The 14,700-nt window shown below is 39.3% G+C and overlaps 1 protein-coding gene across 2 annotated transcripts; it reads left to right on the forward strand.

Annotated features, from left to right (window-relative positions):
• The first annotated feature begins 1,792 nt into the window (after positions 1–1,792).
• Positions 1,793–7,974, forward strand: ist1 (IST1 factor associated with ESCRT-III). Of its 2 annotated transcripts, none has more exons than XM_036586560.1 (10): positions 1,793–2,006; positions 3,113–3,213; positions 3,302–3,482; positions 3,587–3,674; positions 3,781–3,864; positions 3,957–4,067; positions 4,165–4,350; positions 4,619–4,729; positions 6,077–6,086; positions 6,172–7,974. In XM_036586560.1, exons 2-10 carry the CDS (start codon positions 3,126–3,128, stop codon positions 6,336–6,338), a joined length of 1,026 nt encoding a protein of 341 aa, XP_036442453.1. In that variant the 5' UTR covers positions 1,793–2,006; positions 3,113–3,125; the 3' UTR covers positions 6,339–7,974. The 2 variants fall into 2 exon arrangements, with proteins under 2 accessions (XP_036442453.1, XP_036442452.1); XM_036586559.1 differs by having other exon boundaries at positions 1,794–2,006; positions 6,038–6,086.
• The last annotated feature ends 6,726 nt before the right edge of the window (positions 7,975–14,700 follow it).

Genomic DNA, 14,700 nt, shown 5'->3' on the forward strand with positions numbered 1-14,700 from the left:
GTGCCACATAACATTTTGTTTTTTGGTTCACTTTACATATAGTCCATATATGGAAACAACACTGCAAGATCAGCCGATTTTGAACACATTTACATGCATCTACATATTCAGCCTACAGCTGTTTAGCTCTGCCCATTCATTCTCAAAAGCACAGCAACAAAAACAACTTGTTTAATTCTAAAGGATGAACAGAGTTAATTAATTAACAACTCAGTGTTTTAAACACCTCAGCGTCACTGCTGGACTGAGAATAGTGACCAACCAAAAATATTCAGCCAACAGCATCCTGTGACCACTGATGAAGGATTAAAGGATGACCAACACAAACTGTGCAGCAACGGATGAGCTACTGTCTCTGCCTTTAGATCTTCAAGGTGGACCAACAAGATTGGTGTGTCTAATAGAGTGGACAGTGAATGGACACAGTGTTTAAAAACTCCAGCAGCACAGCTGTGTCTGATCCACTCAAACCAGCACAACACACACTAACACACCACCAGCACATGACTATGTTAATGTTATGGCTGATTGGTGTATTTTTTATTGGTCTAATACTCATCATCCCTTCATTCTGGATTCAGAGCAGGTAGCGCTTTCCTTGAACAGAGTTCATTTTATGCTTTGAAACTCTTTATAACTTATTTCCTTTAGTGTTTTTGACAAAGTATTAATCAAAGTAAGTGCTTAACTTTCAGAAAACGTTTTTTTTTCCCACCACAGGCTGTAAAATATCATAACATATGAGCTGTTTTCGCCATAAATGACTGGGTAACAGGGTTGAAGCGAGTAATAGTACTGAACACTGAGATCATATTCCCCATTAGGCTGATATTAATGCAGTAAAAACCACATAAATAATACAACATAGAGCAGACAGGAAACCTGAAAAATTGTTTTAATCAAAATGCTTGTTTTAAACCATTTTAATTTCATTTTCATTTAAAGTAATTGAAGGTTAAAAATGAGTAACAGGGTTGCAAATGTAGCCTAAAACAAGCTAATAAGCTAAAATTCATGAGTGGCTAGCTTGACAGGGTGCATATTTTTTCAGATAGCAGTGTTACTGGAGCTTTTAAACACTGTGTCCAGTCAGAGACGATAGCTCATCTGCTGCTGCACAGTTTGTGTTGGTCATCCTCTGGTCCTTCATCAGTGGTCACAGGACACTGTTGGCTGGATATTTTTGGTTGGTGGACTATTCTCAGTCCAGCAGTGACACTGAGGTGTTTAAAAACCTCAGCAGCACTGCTGTGTCTGATCCACTCAGACCAGCGCAACACACACTAACACACCACCAGTGTTACTGCAGTGCTGAGAATGATCCACTACCCAAATAGTACCTGCTCTGTGAGGGTCCATGGAGGTCCTGACCACTGAAGAACAGGGTCAAAGGAGGCTAACAAAGTATGCAGAGAAACAGAGGGACTACAGTCTGTAATTGTAGATCGGTGTAAATCCTATAGAGAAGTTCAATGTCAGGTGGAACAGCCCAAAATCAATATTTTAAAGGTGGACACAGACATTTGAAGTGTTTTATAATCATTTAAATGCGAATTTTAATCATTTTATTTTAGGTTAAAGATCACCTTTTACAGGAATAAGTATTGCTTTTAAAAACTTAATGGGACATAAAGTGAACTCTATTTATGGAAATTGCCAGGTAGGTGATTTTGGTTCAATCCAATCCAGACCCAATCCAGCCAGTCCACCTTTTCGTTGCGCTCCAAATCCTAACACGCCTGAGGCCAGGTGAAATGCTCCTTATTCTGCTGCTTCAGGTGTATTTGGAGTTAAACTGGATAAAATGGTGAGATGGATCGTTAATTCGGGCTGGTTTCGGGGAGTTTCCCGCTGACTAACCGTTTCCATAAAGACGCTCATGTGATGTAGCGCGTCACGGGTGAAGCCGCTCTCGGTGCGGAACTGAACGCAAACAAGGAAAAGCTTCCCTTCATCAAGAGCCACGACAAAAACAGAGCTCCCCGATTTACTGACAGAGTCGACGGGTGATTATAACATTTACTATATATTTATGAACCAGTCGTTGACATTATGAACAGATGCTCAGCTCGCTTTTCTGTGTTCTTCCTTCTTTGTTTACTTTCTGTTGTGACGTTAGCTGCCTAGCTAGCCGGTTAGCAATAGCTCTTCCTGGTTGTGACGACTGGGTGGGTGTTTATTTGTTCGTTTATACAAAGTTTTACATGGAATTTCTCAGCTTTCGTCCCATTTCAGCAACGATATAGCGATTAGTATGTAATTATATGCGAATTTGTTGACCGAGTTACCTGTTAATTTGTTCAGCTATAAATAGCTAAGCTAGCTAGCATAGCTATCCTGCTAGCTAACTGGCTCTACGATAACGTCACTTTTCCTTGTTGGTCTTTGATGTAGTTAGATATTTCAGTTCTTTCTTACTCGTGTTTGGGCAGCAGGCTTATATCTGCTTAGCTGGGAATAGAGGAAAAAGCTAGCTGTATGACTGATGTTGTTTTCTTGATAGCTACAAATGCACAGGGGTCGATGGCATGTTGTACACGCTTAAAAAATATGGTTCTCCAAGGGTTCTTCAGTTAAAGGAATAGCCCTGTGTAGAACCTTCAGTTCTGTATATAACCATTTTATACCTAAATGTTTATTTGCATGGTGAAATGGCTCTTCAGATAGATGGAGAATGTTTTTGTAGATGGTTCTAAAATAAAACACATTTTGAAATGATTCCAAAAATGATTCTGCTATTGTTATTATGTCAGACTGGGAATAGTTAAAGAACCCTTTTGGTGCTGTATAGAACTATTTTCAAAAAGGTTCTATATAGAACCATATACAACACATTGTCATATTCAATCAGAAGCACCATTCCACCATCCATAGAGGCATTTAAGCATGAAATGGGTCTGTATAGAACTCGCCCTAAATAGGATGATTCCCTTTACTAAAGAACACTTGAAGAACCATCTGTTTTATGTAGAGCAACCAAAAAACAGCTGTCATAATGTCCACTTTACTGAAACATTAATTTCTAGCTGTTAGGCTATCTTCTCAAATCCATGCCAGACTGAGTAAGCATCTCCTCCCATCTGTGCTTATTTTTGCTGTCTGTTGTCCACAGTGGTCTGTCCATCATGCTTGGTGGTGGATTTAAGGCAGAGAGACTTCGTGTCAATCTCAGACTTGTCATAAATCGCCTCAAACTCCTTGAGAAGAAGAAAAGTGAGTCATTTCTCTCCTGCTTGTCTGAATATACATGTTTTAAGACTACAGATGTTAACTCCCATTATGTCTTTTGTTTTGTCTATAGCTGAATTGGCCCAGAAGGCACGTAAGGAGATTGCTGACTACTTGTCAGCAGGGAAAGATGAGCGAGCACGGATCAGAGTGGAGCACATCATCAGAGAAGATTATCTGGTGGAGGCAATGGAGATCCTCGAGTTATACTGTGATCTGCTGCTGGCACGCTTTGGCCTAATCCAGTCTATGAAGTGAGTTACCTACATTAGCGTGTAGCCAACAGTACCTCCATGATCCTCTCACCAGTGTTAGGTTCATTCTCTGAGATTTGTTGTTTTTTTTTGTTCCCCCACAGAGAGCTTGACCCTGGCCTTCAAGAAGCAGTGTCCACTCTAATCTGGGCTGCTCCACGACTGCAGTCAGAAGTCTCAGAACTCAAAATTGTGAATATATCATGATTTATCTTAACACAAAGAATGTGGGAGTTCTGTAATTTCATAACATTTTGTTTACCACTTCTTGATCAGTTACACCTATTGTGTCTTACAGGTTTCAGATCAGCTGTGTGCCAAATACAGCAAGGAGTACGGCAAGCTTTGTAGGACAAATCAAATTGGAACAGTCAATGACCGAGTATGATGCAGGCTTGTATTGATTACACTAAATGTTATGACTTAATCCTTGTGTTTCTGCTCTTAATCCTTATTTCAACTGTGTTTTCCCAGCTCATGCACAAACTGAGTGTGGAGGCCCCACCTAAAATCCTGGTGGAGCGTTACCTCATTGAGATTGCAAAAAACTACAACGTTCCTTATGAACCTGACGCTATGGTTCGGGTAAGACTCACAAATTTCAGTTCAGTTGTTCTTCAGATATCCACTTAGACATCCAGATATTGATTCCATTCTCTTCTGTTTAATACTGTACATACAGCCAGAAGTGTGCCAAGGAGAAGAGGCTGATCTCATAGATGTGGACAGTGACTTCAAGAAGCCTGGTGGTGGAGGTGGAGGTGGTGGAGGCTTCACTGCTCCTGCTGCTACTATTCCCATGCCCATGCCAATGCCAATGCCTATGCCCATGCCTACAGCCTTCAACTACCCTCCACCTAAGGGAGCTGTAAGACAGTCATTCATACCAATTATAGATGAATCACTGTGGTTAAAATTCATAGTTTAGGTCTACATTTGCCATGAATTTGAATTAAATTCAAAATCTAGTAATGTAATGCTATCAGTGCCTAATGCTGCATTCACATGTTTACGTGTGCAGCTGTTAGCGTCGTGAAGCTAGTATAGAACTAGAATGTAGTTTGTCTACTGCAAACATGTGAACTCAGCATTAATGTAGCATGAATTCTGGCTAAACTGTCCTCTTATGTCTGTAGGAGCCTTTTAATGGTCCTGTTGGCAACTATGATGGCTTTGGCAACTTCCAGCCTCCGGTGAGAGGAGGGCCCCCTCCGCAGCTTCCAAGTTGCCCCCCCACTTATGAGTCTGTAAGTGCAAGTTGTCCCTGCCCCTTCCCATCCTTCCAGACAGACCAGGACGGCCTATTCGCCTTTCAGGGAAGGAGTTTATTATAGTTCATACACCCTGCTGCTTGGGTTTATGGCAGTGCTTTCCATCAATTCTTATTCTCACTTGGGGAGCAGTTGCAAGCTATGAACTAACCCCTAGAGATGTGGCATGTATGTCTCATCTGTTTTAGAGTTTTATACACTTGGGACTAACACTACATAGGTTGTATAGTTCCTGGATAAATTAAACACAGGTACACCCTAATGAGTGATTTACAACTGAACATAGTGGTCCCCTGAGGATTTAAGTTCAAATTTAGGTTCAGGTGTTTTTCCCAGTGAGCATGTATGCAGCCAGCCTTCAAGTGCCTGTTAAAGACTAGCTGCATATTTATCTTAACTGAGCTACTTTCCCGTGCCCGGGAATGTGTTGGTGGTTATGCTGGTCTAGCATGGGTCTGCTCTGGAATGAGAAACTATTGAAGCCTTTTCCACAGGGAAATAACACACTAACACCATCACCTGAATGTATCATTATGTAATGTAATGTATGAATACTGGGGCTGGCCTGTGTAATTCAAATACTGAAGTATTTGTTCATTACTTGGGCACCTGGTTCTCTGTTTAGTATTCGGAAGCACTGTCTTTTTTGTGCTTTCCACGTGGACATTTAAGCAAGTGAAGATGCTTAAGAAATGGCTTTAAATTATTTTACAATAAGAAAAACACTAAGTGCAAAACTGGTGATAAGAGGTTAGAATACTGCAGAGACGTCACAAGTTTGATGAATCATCTAAACTAAGTAAGTGTAGTTATTCTTATCGGAGTACCACTTGGTTCTGATGAGGGTGATGCTAAAACCAGGGGGCTCAGAGCCTCAAACTGGTTTCTAATGTTGAGTTCTGGCAGTGGATGAAGAGGGAAGCACCCATGCTGTTGAGTCTGAGTCTGGCGTGGGGGTGAACTTTTTAGTTTCACACTTAGAACCTAGATATGTGACTCATAAAACCTGTATTTAAACAAGAGGCTACAATCACTGATTTTGTCACAGCAACATATTGTGCACGAGCAGTTGGGCTTCAGTGTTAATACATTGCCACCTATCCACCTATTGGATATATTTTGTACTGCAGTAACGGACATACTAAAACAACAAATTGTTTTTAAGGATGATTATGAGAGCTAGTGTTTGAGTACTCGTTTGTAAAAACCAACAAATACTCTTCAGGCCAGCCCTAATGAATGCATATTATAATTTCTAACATGTGTTGATGCTTTTTCTTGAAGATTGATGACTTGGCTGTGAAACCATCTGATTCTCCCCAGGTTGTCCCAGGTATGTCTAACTAATGTGCTTATCATAGTTCATCATTATGGGATCATTGTTCTGGTTTTATGTTGACTCTGCTTTCATTCTGTAGGCCCTGGCCCATCTTCTCAGATCTACGATAACAATGCACTTCCCGAGCTCCCCTCGGTTCCTGACACACTCCCTGCCTCCTCCTTGGGTGGGAACACCACCGCTTCAGATGACATTGACTTTGACGACCTGTCACGACGCTTTGAGGAGCTGAAGAAGAAGACCTAATCCCTCAGATGCCCGCTGTGCCCGCTGTATTATCCTGTCGATGGATCCTTCAAGAGATGCAAAGAGCCCTGGTCAGATATCTACCCAAAATCTTCATCTGCAGCAATGATTTCTAATCATTACAGACATCTGTATAACCTTACCTCATTCAAAAACACAGTGGTGTCTTTCTGGTGTACTTCTGGTGGAGGTTTAGTAATTTAATCATAACTTGGAAATGAAGGATGTGATGGAGTTTGAACATTTGTGAACTATACTGGCAGAAATTTGTACACCATTGTTTAGACTTTTCACAAAAAACTATTGGTATATAAAAAAATGGAGAAACCCTTTTTAAGCACTTTGCATATAAGGCCTTTCGGAGAGCTAGATGAAGTTAGTCATCTGTAATGTAGTATAGCCAGTGCATTGCCACACCCAGGTGGCATGACATCATTGTCATTTGACCTTTTAGCTTTGTCACTTTCAAGTAGGTAGGAGTGCCATCAGTGGGGAATGACATTTGAAATACATAAGAGTTTAAACCAAAAACATATAACTTTGTTGCGTGGATCTGTTTATAGGGAGTCATCAATCTTTTCCGGTAGTTTAAAGGACAGGCTGGTTTAACCTGTTGTCAGATAACATCCACAGTAGTGGTAGGATTGTTCTGAATGACTGGTATTCACCCTGCACTCTACGTCATTACTGAATGGGGTTTATCAGCTGTCATGTGCGAATGACTTGCAGAATGTCTTTGGAATAACCCAGCTAGAGGAGTTGTGGACAGCAGTTTGTCAGTTTCTTGTTTCTACTGTATTTCAAGTCATTATTTATCAATCTGCCATAAGCAGAGCATGATTGTTCTAGATTTTGCTGGCTTTCAAATTAAACTGACCAATTCTTTGTGTTTATGTTAATTGTTGGGAGTTTCACTTTCTGTTTAGAGCTTATGTCATGATAAAGAATGCTGTAGACTTGTGGTATGAGTGAATAGCCTGATAGATAGGTGAGACACCACCTGACTCCTGTGAAGTGTAATTCAGGCTGTGGAGAACTGAATGTAACAGGTCTAGGATGGCTCACACTCCTGTTAGTGCATTTTGTGTTCTTGCCCCACTGCATTTACATTTTGCCTTTGTTCTGACCTGATCATCTGTGGCCTTGCCATTCTACTCCTTGCTGTGGGAAATGTGACCATCCCGTCAGCCGGTGCAGTGAATACGACATTCAGATCACTAACTGTATATTAGTCTTTTCTTCGGTGAAGGTTTTCATTTTATTATTATTATTATTATTTTTTTTTTGTTTGTTTGTATGAATTCACATTTGTTTCTGGTTTGCGTTAGTAATATTTTTTGAGATAGGAAGAATTGGTTAATATGTTTTATTTGTGTTGTTTCTCTGCCTTTGGTGTTTGCTTTTTTCCTGCAGCCATTTATTTTCTCCTCTGAAAATGAGGCCTGTAACACTACTGCACAGCAACCCCTTGCGGTCAGTTAATGGAGCAATATGGGGAATAGTAGGAGTGCTTGATTCTAATTTTAACATGTATTGGAAACGTATCAGATGGTCATATAATAAAGTATATTTGCTCATATCGTTTCTCACGCTACTACTAAATAATGGTTTTATTAAAGGACTACTTTGAATCTTTTGTTGGAATGTTTTTTCTCCATTAACACTGACATTGATGTGTGTTTCAGTAGGATGAGCTGCAATTAAAGTTTCTAAGAGCATGTAAAACCTGGCTTACTGCGGAAAAACAGAGTGCATGTTCCTTATAATAACCTCTAGAGGGTGCCCTCATCCCATCTGCTGCTTAGTTCCCTGCCACAGAGCACCTTGGAGGAATAAATAACACACTTATCAGATCCAGCCTTTTTTTCTTTTTGTTAGCAGTCTAACATAGATAAGTGTAATATTACTCTTATTTTTATTCCAGAATGCAGTTAGATTTGTTTTTTAGATAGTAGGTAAAATGGCTCTATTTGTGGTGTTGACGTTGCAACCCCTGGTTCCTATCACCACCACTGTAAAGAGTCTGTAAGGCCCAATCCCATTTCACCTCTTAGCCCTACCACTTAGCCCTTACCCCTCTGTTTTGCGCATTCATGCCTAGGGGGTAGGGTGTCCCGATTTTTCTGAGATAGAGGGGTAGGGCGAAGTGTTAGGGCCACATGACCTTCCAAACGGAGGTTTTTTTTAGAGGCGCCCTCCAAACAGAGTGTTATGACAGAAAGAAAAAAAAAAACAAAAAAACGCAAAGATGGCTGCGCGAGCGACCAAAGAAACACACAAATGTGAGTATTTTTTCTGTTCAAAAACATTGATAACCACTGTATTATCTTAGTTCAGTGTTGTCAATGTATTATGGTCCTTTTCTTCATAACAAGCATAAGCATCACTAGTAGTATGCTGATGTCTTGGTAGCTAGCTGGCTAAATTTCCACCTTAAATAGTCCAGCGGTTATATTCTGCTGTTTCAGCCATCAGGACCCCTGCACCATTTAAGGTGGAGCGGGAAAATTCAAACAAGAAGCTGGCGAACAGCTGCCTAAATGTAACTATAGCCCAGCAGTGAGGTTGCAGAACTTTACCTTCCTCTGCTTTCACTCTAGGCCGCCTACAGAGCAGCTAACTAGTAACTAGTTAACCTAGTTAACCATTAACTAGTAGCCTGTTAATGAAGTAATGTTTTTTTATTTGAGGTTCGTCACATTTCGTAGAGGGATTTCAACCACTACCCCTTGTAACTCGGTCCCAAAGGGGCAAGGTGACCCTCGAAAACAAGGGGTAGGGGTAAAAATAAGAAATGGGATTGGGCCTTAGTTTTCATTTCACATCAAACCACTCTGAGTAACTCCTTTTGCATCCTAGCAATTTAATTGTATAAAAATTGTGAAAATCAGTGGAAGTCCCTTTGTTTCTCTAATTATGTTTAACTGACCTTAAATTATTGCTTAAGTTGGAATTCTGACGATGCATTAGGGATGTTAAATTTTCACATATTTCCTGAAGCTGTTTAATAGCTTTTGCAATTCTCCAGACCTCAAAGAACTTCAGAGAAGGTTTTCACGTTTTTAATGTTCTCCCAAGCCAACATTTCCTGACCCCCATCTGTGAACTGAACACCACTGTGTATTGAACCAAGATATGTGATTGGACATTTATGCAGTGGAATTTGGAGTAGCAGCGTCCATTCAGCTCAACTTGTATCTGTAGAAAGTCTATTAGGCACATGAAAAATGGTAGGGTAATAGTAGGCGATAGCTCCTATTCCCTAAAGACCAAGAACTTGCTTTTGCAAGTTCCCAATGCTCTCCAGCACATCTAATTCAAGTTGTGAAGATTTAGGGTGTCCAGATCAGGCTTAGTGCATCCTGCTGATGGGTCAGATGCTGGATAGTCTGGACGATTCCTTTTGGACTCTCTCACCTCTCCCGCCTTGAGGCCTGGACTGGGTGTCTCTCAGTATAGTGCCAATAGGTTCTTGCTTCTGAGAGCAAGAAGGGTGCAGACTCAAGGGAGGTCACATGGGCCAGGAGAGCAACCGAGGCAGCTTGGAGTGTGATGACACATGCAGGATAAAACAGGACATGGCAGGACAGCCCAGTAGAGAGCGGAGGGGGAGGTGAGGAGGGGGGGGGGTGTAAAAGAGGCAATGACACTGCTATCTAATTGTGTAAGTGTGTGTTGAGCGTTGTGCTGCACTGTCAACCTCCGTCAGCTTCCACTCTCTGAGTCTTCATGAAAAGGTCTTCCACTGTCGCACCCACTTAAAACGGCTATTTACAGTTTTAAATCATTTCACCTCTTATTAGCTTCTCACAGAGCAAAGACTACAAGAGCAGTGCATTATTAGCGCTGAAGATACAGCGAGAGACATAGGCAGCTATTACAGTGGAGAAGATTTGTAGTTTTAACTGTAAAAAGTAACAAGGTTGACTTAAGATTTTCAGTTACTTTAAGTTATATTAGTAAATAGAACAATAATCGGGGTCTTACATTTTTACCAGCAGGCACACAGTGTGGATGTGATGTCTTTTTCTTGTTGGATGCTGGTCATGACAAATGACCTAAACACAACCAGTTTATTAAAAATGATTGAGATTTTGGTTTAGAATATGTTGAAATGTGACTTGAATTTGCAGGTGTGTTGAAGATTGGTTTTATATGAGGTTCTAATAATATTATATATTACACACACACAAACACACACACACATCTTCTAAGCTGCTTATCCTTCTGGGTCGCAGGGGGAAGCTGGAGTCTGTCCCAGCGGTCATTGGGCGGAAGGCAGGAAACGCCCTGGACAGGTCGCCAGTCCATCACAGTATATAATATATTAGTAAATCTGAAAAAATAAGTTTATTATAAAAAAATAATAATTCCTTTTAGAGAAACTTGTCTCTTCAGATCTCTTTATAATGGTAGTGATGGGAACCAGGGGTCACAATGTCTACAACACAAATATAGCCATTTTATTGTTATATGTTATATTGTTATATTTATATGTTTATTGTTTGTGTTTATTATATACTATCCATACCAATCAGTGGACCTACACGTCTTCTGAGTTTTTATATGTAATGTTGATGATGGAAAATAGTAGTAAAGCTGAAAAACCAAGTGTATTTGGGGCCTATTTGCAGGTGTGTTTGTGCTGGCTATTAAAAATGGTGCTCATCAGTAGGCAGAAGTCAGTTGAAAAGAAGTTGAGAAGACATCTTTCACTCACATCAGCCATCAGTCGAAATGTGGTTATTATCTAAAGTTATTAATTCAGCTTTTTAAGCCTGGTTACTTACTTCTAAAGTTACCTTTACAGGTAAAAGACCTGTTTTTATTCAGACTGTAGTTTTAGATTGATGTTCTGGATGTCCATGAATGACCTGTTTATATGGTTTATATGGTGGTTTATATGGTTATATGGTGCAGAATTAAATACATCATTGCAGTCACATGAAATACATTAACAGAGAGCAAATGAGGAACCAGGGGTCACAGTGTCTACAACACACATATAGCCATTTTATTTACTGTCCAAAACAATCAGTGGGCCTTCATGTGTCTTCTGAGTTTTTATATGTAATGTTGATGATAGAAAATATTAGTAAATCTGAAAAAAAAAATGTATTTGTGGACTATTTTGCCTTGCAACACCCCACATGTATCCCTCCACCAGGAATGATTTTTAAAATATATGTTTTCGGCCAAAACTTCAACTCAAAACTATCGTAAAACAGCACTTGAGGCATCAGGTAGCATATGAATAAGCATTTCATTTCAGAACTATTTGAGAGGGAGCTTTTAGAGCCATTAAAAGCTTTGGATGTCTGAATGTCTTGGACTGTAAACAATTCAGACTCGGTACGCTTCTCTCCAATCAAGTATTTCACATCAAACATCTGAATTATTTATTTATTTATTCAGAAATTTGGAATTCCCCTTCAAAGTGACTGTTTTAAACTTGGACACAGGGTTTATCAAGCCAGAGCATTTCATGCAGACATTGAGGAAATAGCTTGGTGTGGCCACTATCTTAGTTATGTAACCATACTATTGTCCACTCTATAGAGAAAAGTGTGTTATACAGTCTTAAAAACCACATAAGCAAGTCTTTTTGAGATGTACAACTTAATGTAATTTGAGGCCTGAAGATTTAAAAAGCTTTCTTCTGGCACGCTTTCCTAATGGTTTGTTGGCATGGAGGTGGCACCTAGTTGTAGGGTTAGAGACGTACTGACCAAAAATGCTACCATCTTCTGCAAATCTCCAACCGTGATCATGCAGCCTCTTTCAGGCGGATTCACTACAGCTCCAGTTGTTTTAGCTTTCTAATTATTTCCAACAGCTAATATTATATATTATATTTTAAAGGTCTACTGTGAGCATTTAGGATAACATTAAGTGTTAATGGGTGTCATGCCTTACGAGAACCAACTTGTTTGAGACATAATATTGAGTAAACAAGCAAATTACCTTGTCCTTTTTTTAATAATTGAAAGTTGTTTTTTTTTTTTTAATAAGGGACGATTCATTATTTTACTTTGTACCGTGGCCGTAAATTACATCACGGCTCAGTTCATTAGTGTATTCTCTAATGTTCCCCATGTTGTGGAATGACTAAAGGAATGTGGCTTTTCTGTCACCTTATATTTATACTTTATAGTAAATACAGTATAAGCAGTGTATATTTATACAATAAAACACAAAGTCATGTATGACTGCTTATGGGAACATTCCTTAGTTACATTTTGTTCATGAGATTGTCTTGGAGTGCCAATAATAGTGATGTGGTTTTGTTAAATAGTTTTTTTGTTTGTTCTTAGAGTGAAATTACTTATGTTAGAGCTTTCTCATCTCCCAAGTGTCAGATTTGAACACAAAGACATTTTTTTATACTTCATATTTTACTCATCTTCACCAAGGGTGCCAGTAATTACAATGTTGCCCTGTAGCTCCTGTGAAAAACTAAAGAGACAAACTTCAGAAACCAAGCATGTCTCAGCTGACCAGTTATATTAGGGTTGAGAATAAAATTGTGTAAATTAGACTCGTTACCAAACTGTTTCTCTAAAGACGAACGTTAGCACGGAACTTCAGGCTGTCCTCTTTCTTCTGATGAGTAAGTATAGATAAGGATGGTTTAAAAAATACTGACAACCACAAACACAAATTACATTTATTAAGGTTAAAGAACCCTTCACTTATTCCCTGCAGTGGTCCTCTGAAACTCATAGTTAAAAAAAAAAAATTCTGGCATGTTTATGGCAAAATAACAACAAAGGCCACCATCAGAGATCGACAGGCACTGACAAAAGAATCTACTACTGTGATTAATAATAAAATTCTCCTGGTCCAACTTGCCCCAAAGCAACTGACTGAGAATGCTATGAGAACAGCAATGTCCTTCATTATGTTCATGCACAATGAACATAACTTTCACTAGACCAGCAATAATTCAGCAAAGATATAACTGTATTTTGACCTCTTGATCCAGAATATTAATGTTTCTGTGTCCACACTTTGTCAAATGTTTAAAACGAACATTTCTGACTTGAATGCTAGGCATAAAATACAGTTGTTTGCAATTTCAATTTTGTTGATTTTAAAAAAGTGAAAGATATTTTATCACATCCTCTACAGAGAGACGATGTTTAAATATGACATTTTTTAGCAAACTTTAGTGCACAATTTCCTGAGTTTAACATGCTGGACAAAAATATTATTTTATAACATTGTAAAACAGAGTAAAGCTCTGCCATATTTTTTGTACAGGCCACATGTTATGTTTTACTTTCTCCCTATTATGTTACATTCAGCAAATGAACAGTAACTGTGCATTAATCTGAGCAGAAGTGTGTTCTCTGTAGAGGATGTGTTAACTTATTCTCACTTAGAAAATCAACAAAACGTCATTTCACCCCAAACTTTTGCATACGACTGTGTATGTTTCAGCCTTGTACAGTTATAAAGATTCAATAAATGTAAATATATAGTAAATACAGTATGTCTCTTTGTAAAAGCTGCTAGTAAACTGTATGCATGCTTGGATTGTAAAGGGGAATGAAGACAAACACATAAACAGATGCTTATGATACAAACCACACTATCATCTACATTAAAATCTACATCTTAGAAACTAAAAGGTAGGTTTCTTTCCCTCATCTTGGTCCTGGTCTTTACTCGGCATGTATCAGTACATCTGTCGTCCACAGTACAACTGGCACTTTTCTCGTTGTTCTGCAAAACAAAGAACAGTGCTACTGTAAAACCATACAGTTCTCCACTGAAGGTGACAGGTTGGCAAAAAATAAACTTTACACAGTTTCCATCCATCCATCCATCATCTAAACCGCTTATCCTTCTGGGTCGCGGTGGGGTGCTGGAGCCTATCCCAGCTGTCATTGGGTGGAAGGCAGGATACTTTACACAGTTTCCCTTTACTCCAAATGTGGTCAGTCGACCTGGACGTGATTGGTGTCAGAAGTTTGCTGCTTTTGTTTTGCACTGGAGCTGCATGGCTAATGTTGCTAATAAATGTAGCTTCACCAAATAGCATTGTGCAGACTGCTTGCCTAAACCATCCCACACTCACGCTGAGTTGTTAAGCAAGCTCAGATAGAATCTCATGTGTTATGTATAAAAATGGACAAAAGTACTGATGGCTGCTATTACTGTTTTAAACTGTGTGATGTACTTTTGTGCATTTTTGTAGAAAGCAGTGTGTTAGACAGTGTTAGAAACCATATAAGCGAGTCTGTTTGAGCACTACATAACATCTCTAAAAAGCCATAGCTGAAAATGTGTAAAGCGCTAATGACAATAATTGCAAGATGACATAAAACGCTTTATGGAATACATTATATTGTATTGG

Source organism: Colossoma macropomum, unplaced genomic scaffold (genome assembly GCF_904425465.1).
Source record: "Colossoma macropomum unplaced genomic scaffold, Colossoma_macropomum, whole genome shotgun sequence".
NCBI classification, from domain to species: Eukaryota; Metazoa; Chordata; class Actinopteri; order Characiformes; family Serrasalmidae; genus Colossoma; species Colossoma macropomum.

Bases quoted from the DNA above. Each gene is read 5' to 3' on its own strand.
- ist1 (XM_036586559.1), top strand. From the start codon at position 3,126: ATGCTTGGTGGTGGATTTAAGGCAGAGAGACTTCGTGTCAATCTCAGA. The intron at 3,214-3,301 runs GTGAGTCATTTC...TTTTGTCTATAG, and splicing joins ACTCCTTGAGAAGAAGAAAA to CTGAATTGGCCCAGAAGGCA. The intron at 3,675-3,780 runs GTGAATATATCA...TGTGTCTTACAG, and splicing joins AAGTCTCAGAACTCAAAATT to GTTTCAGATCAGCTGTGTGC.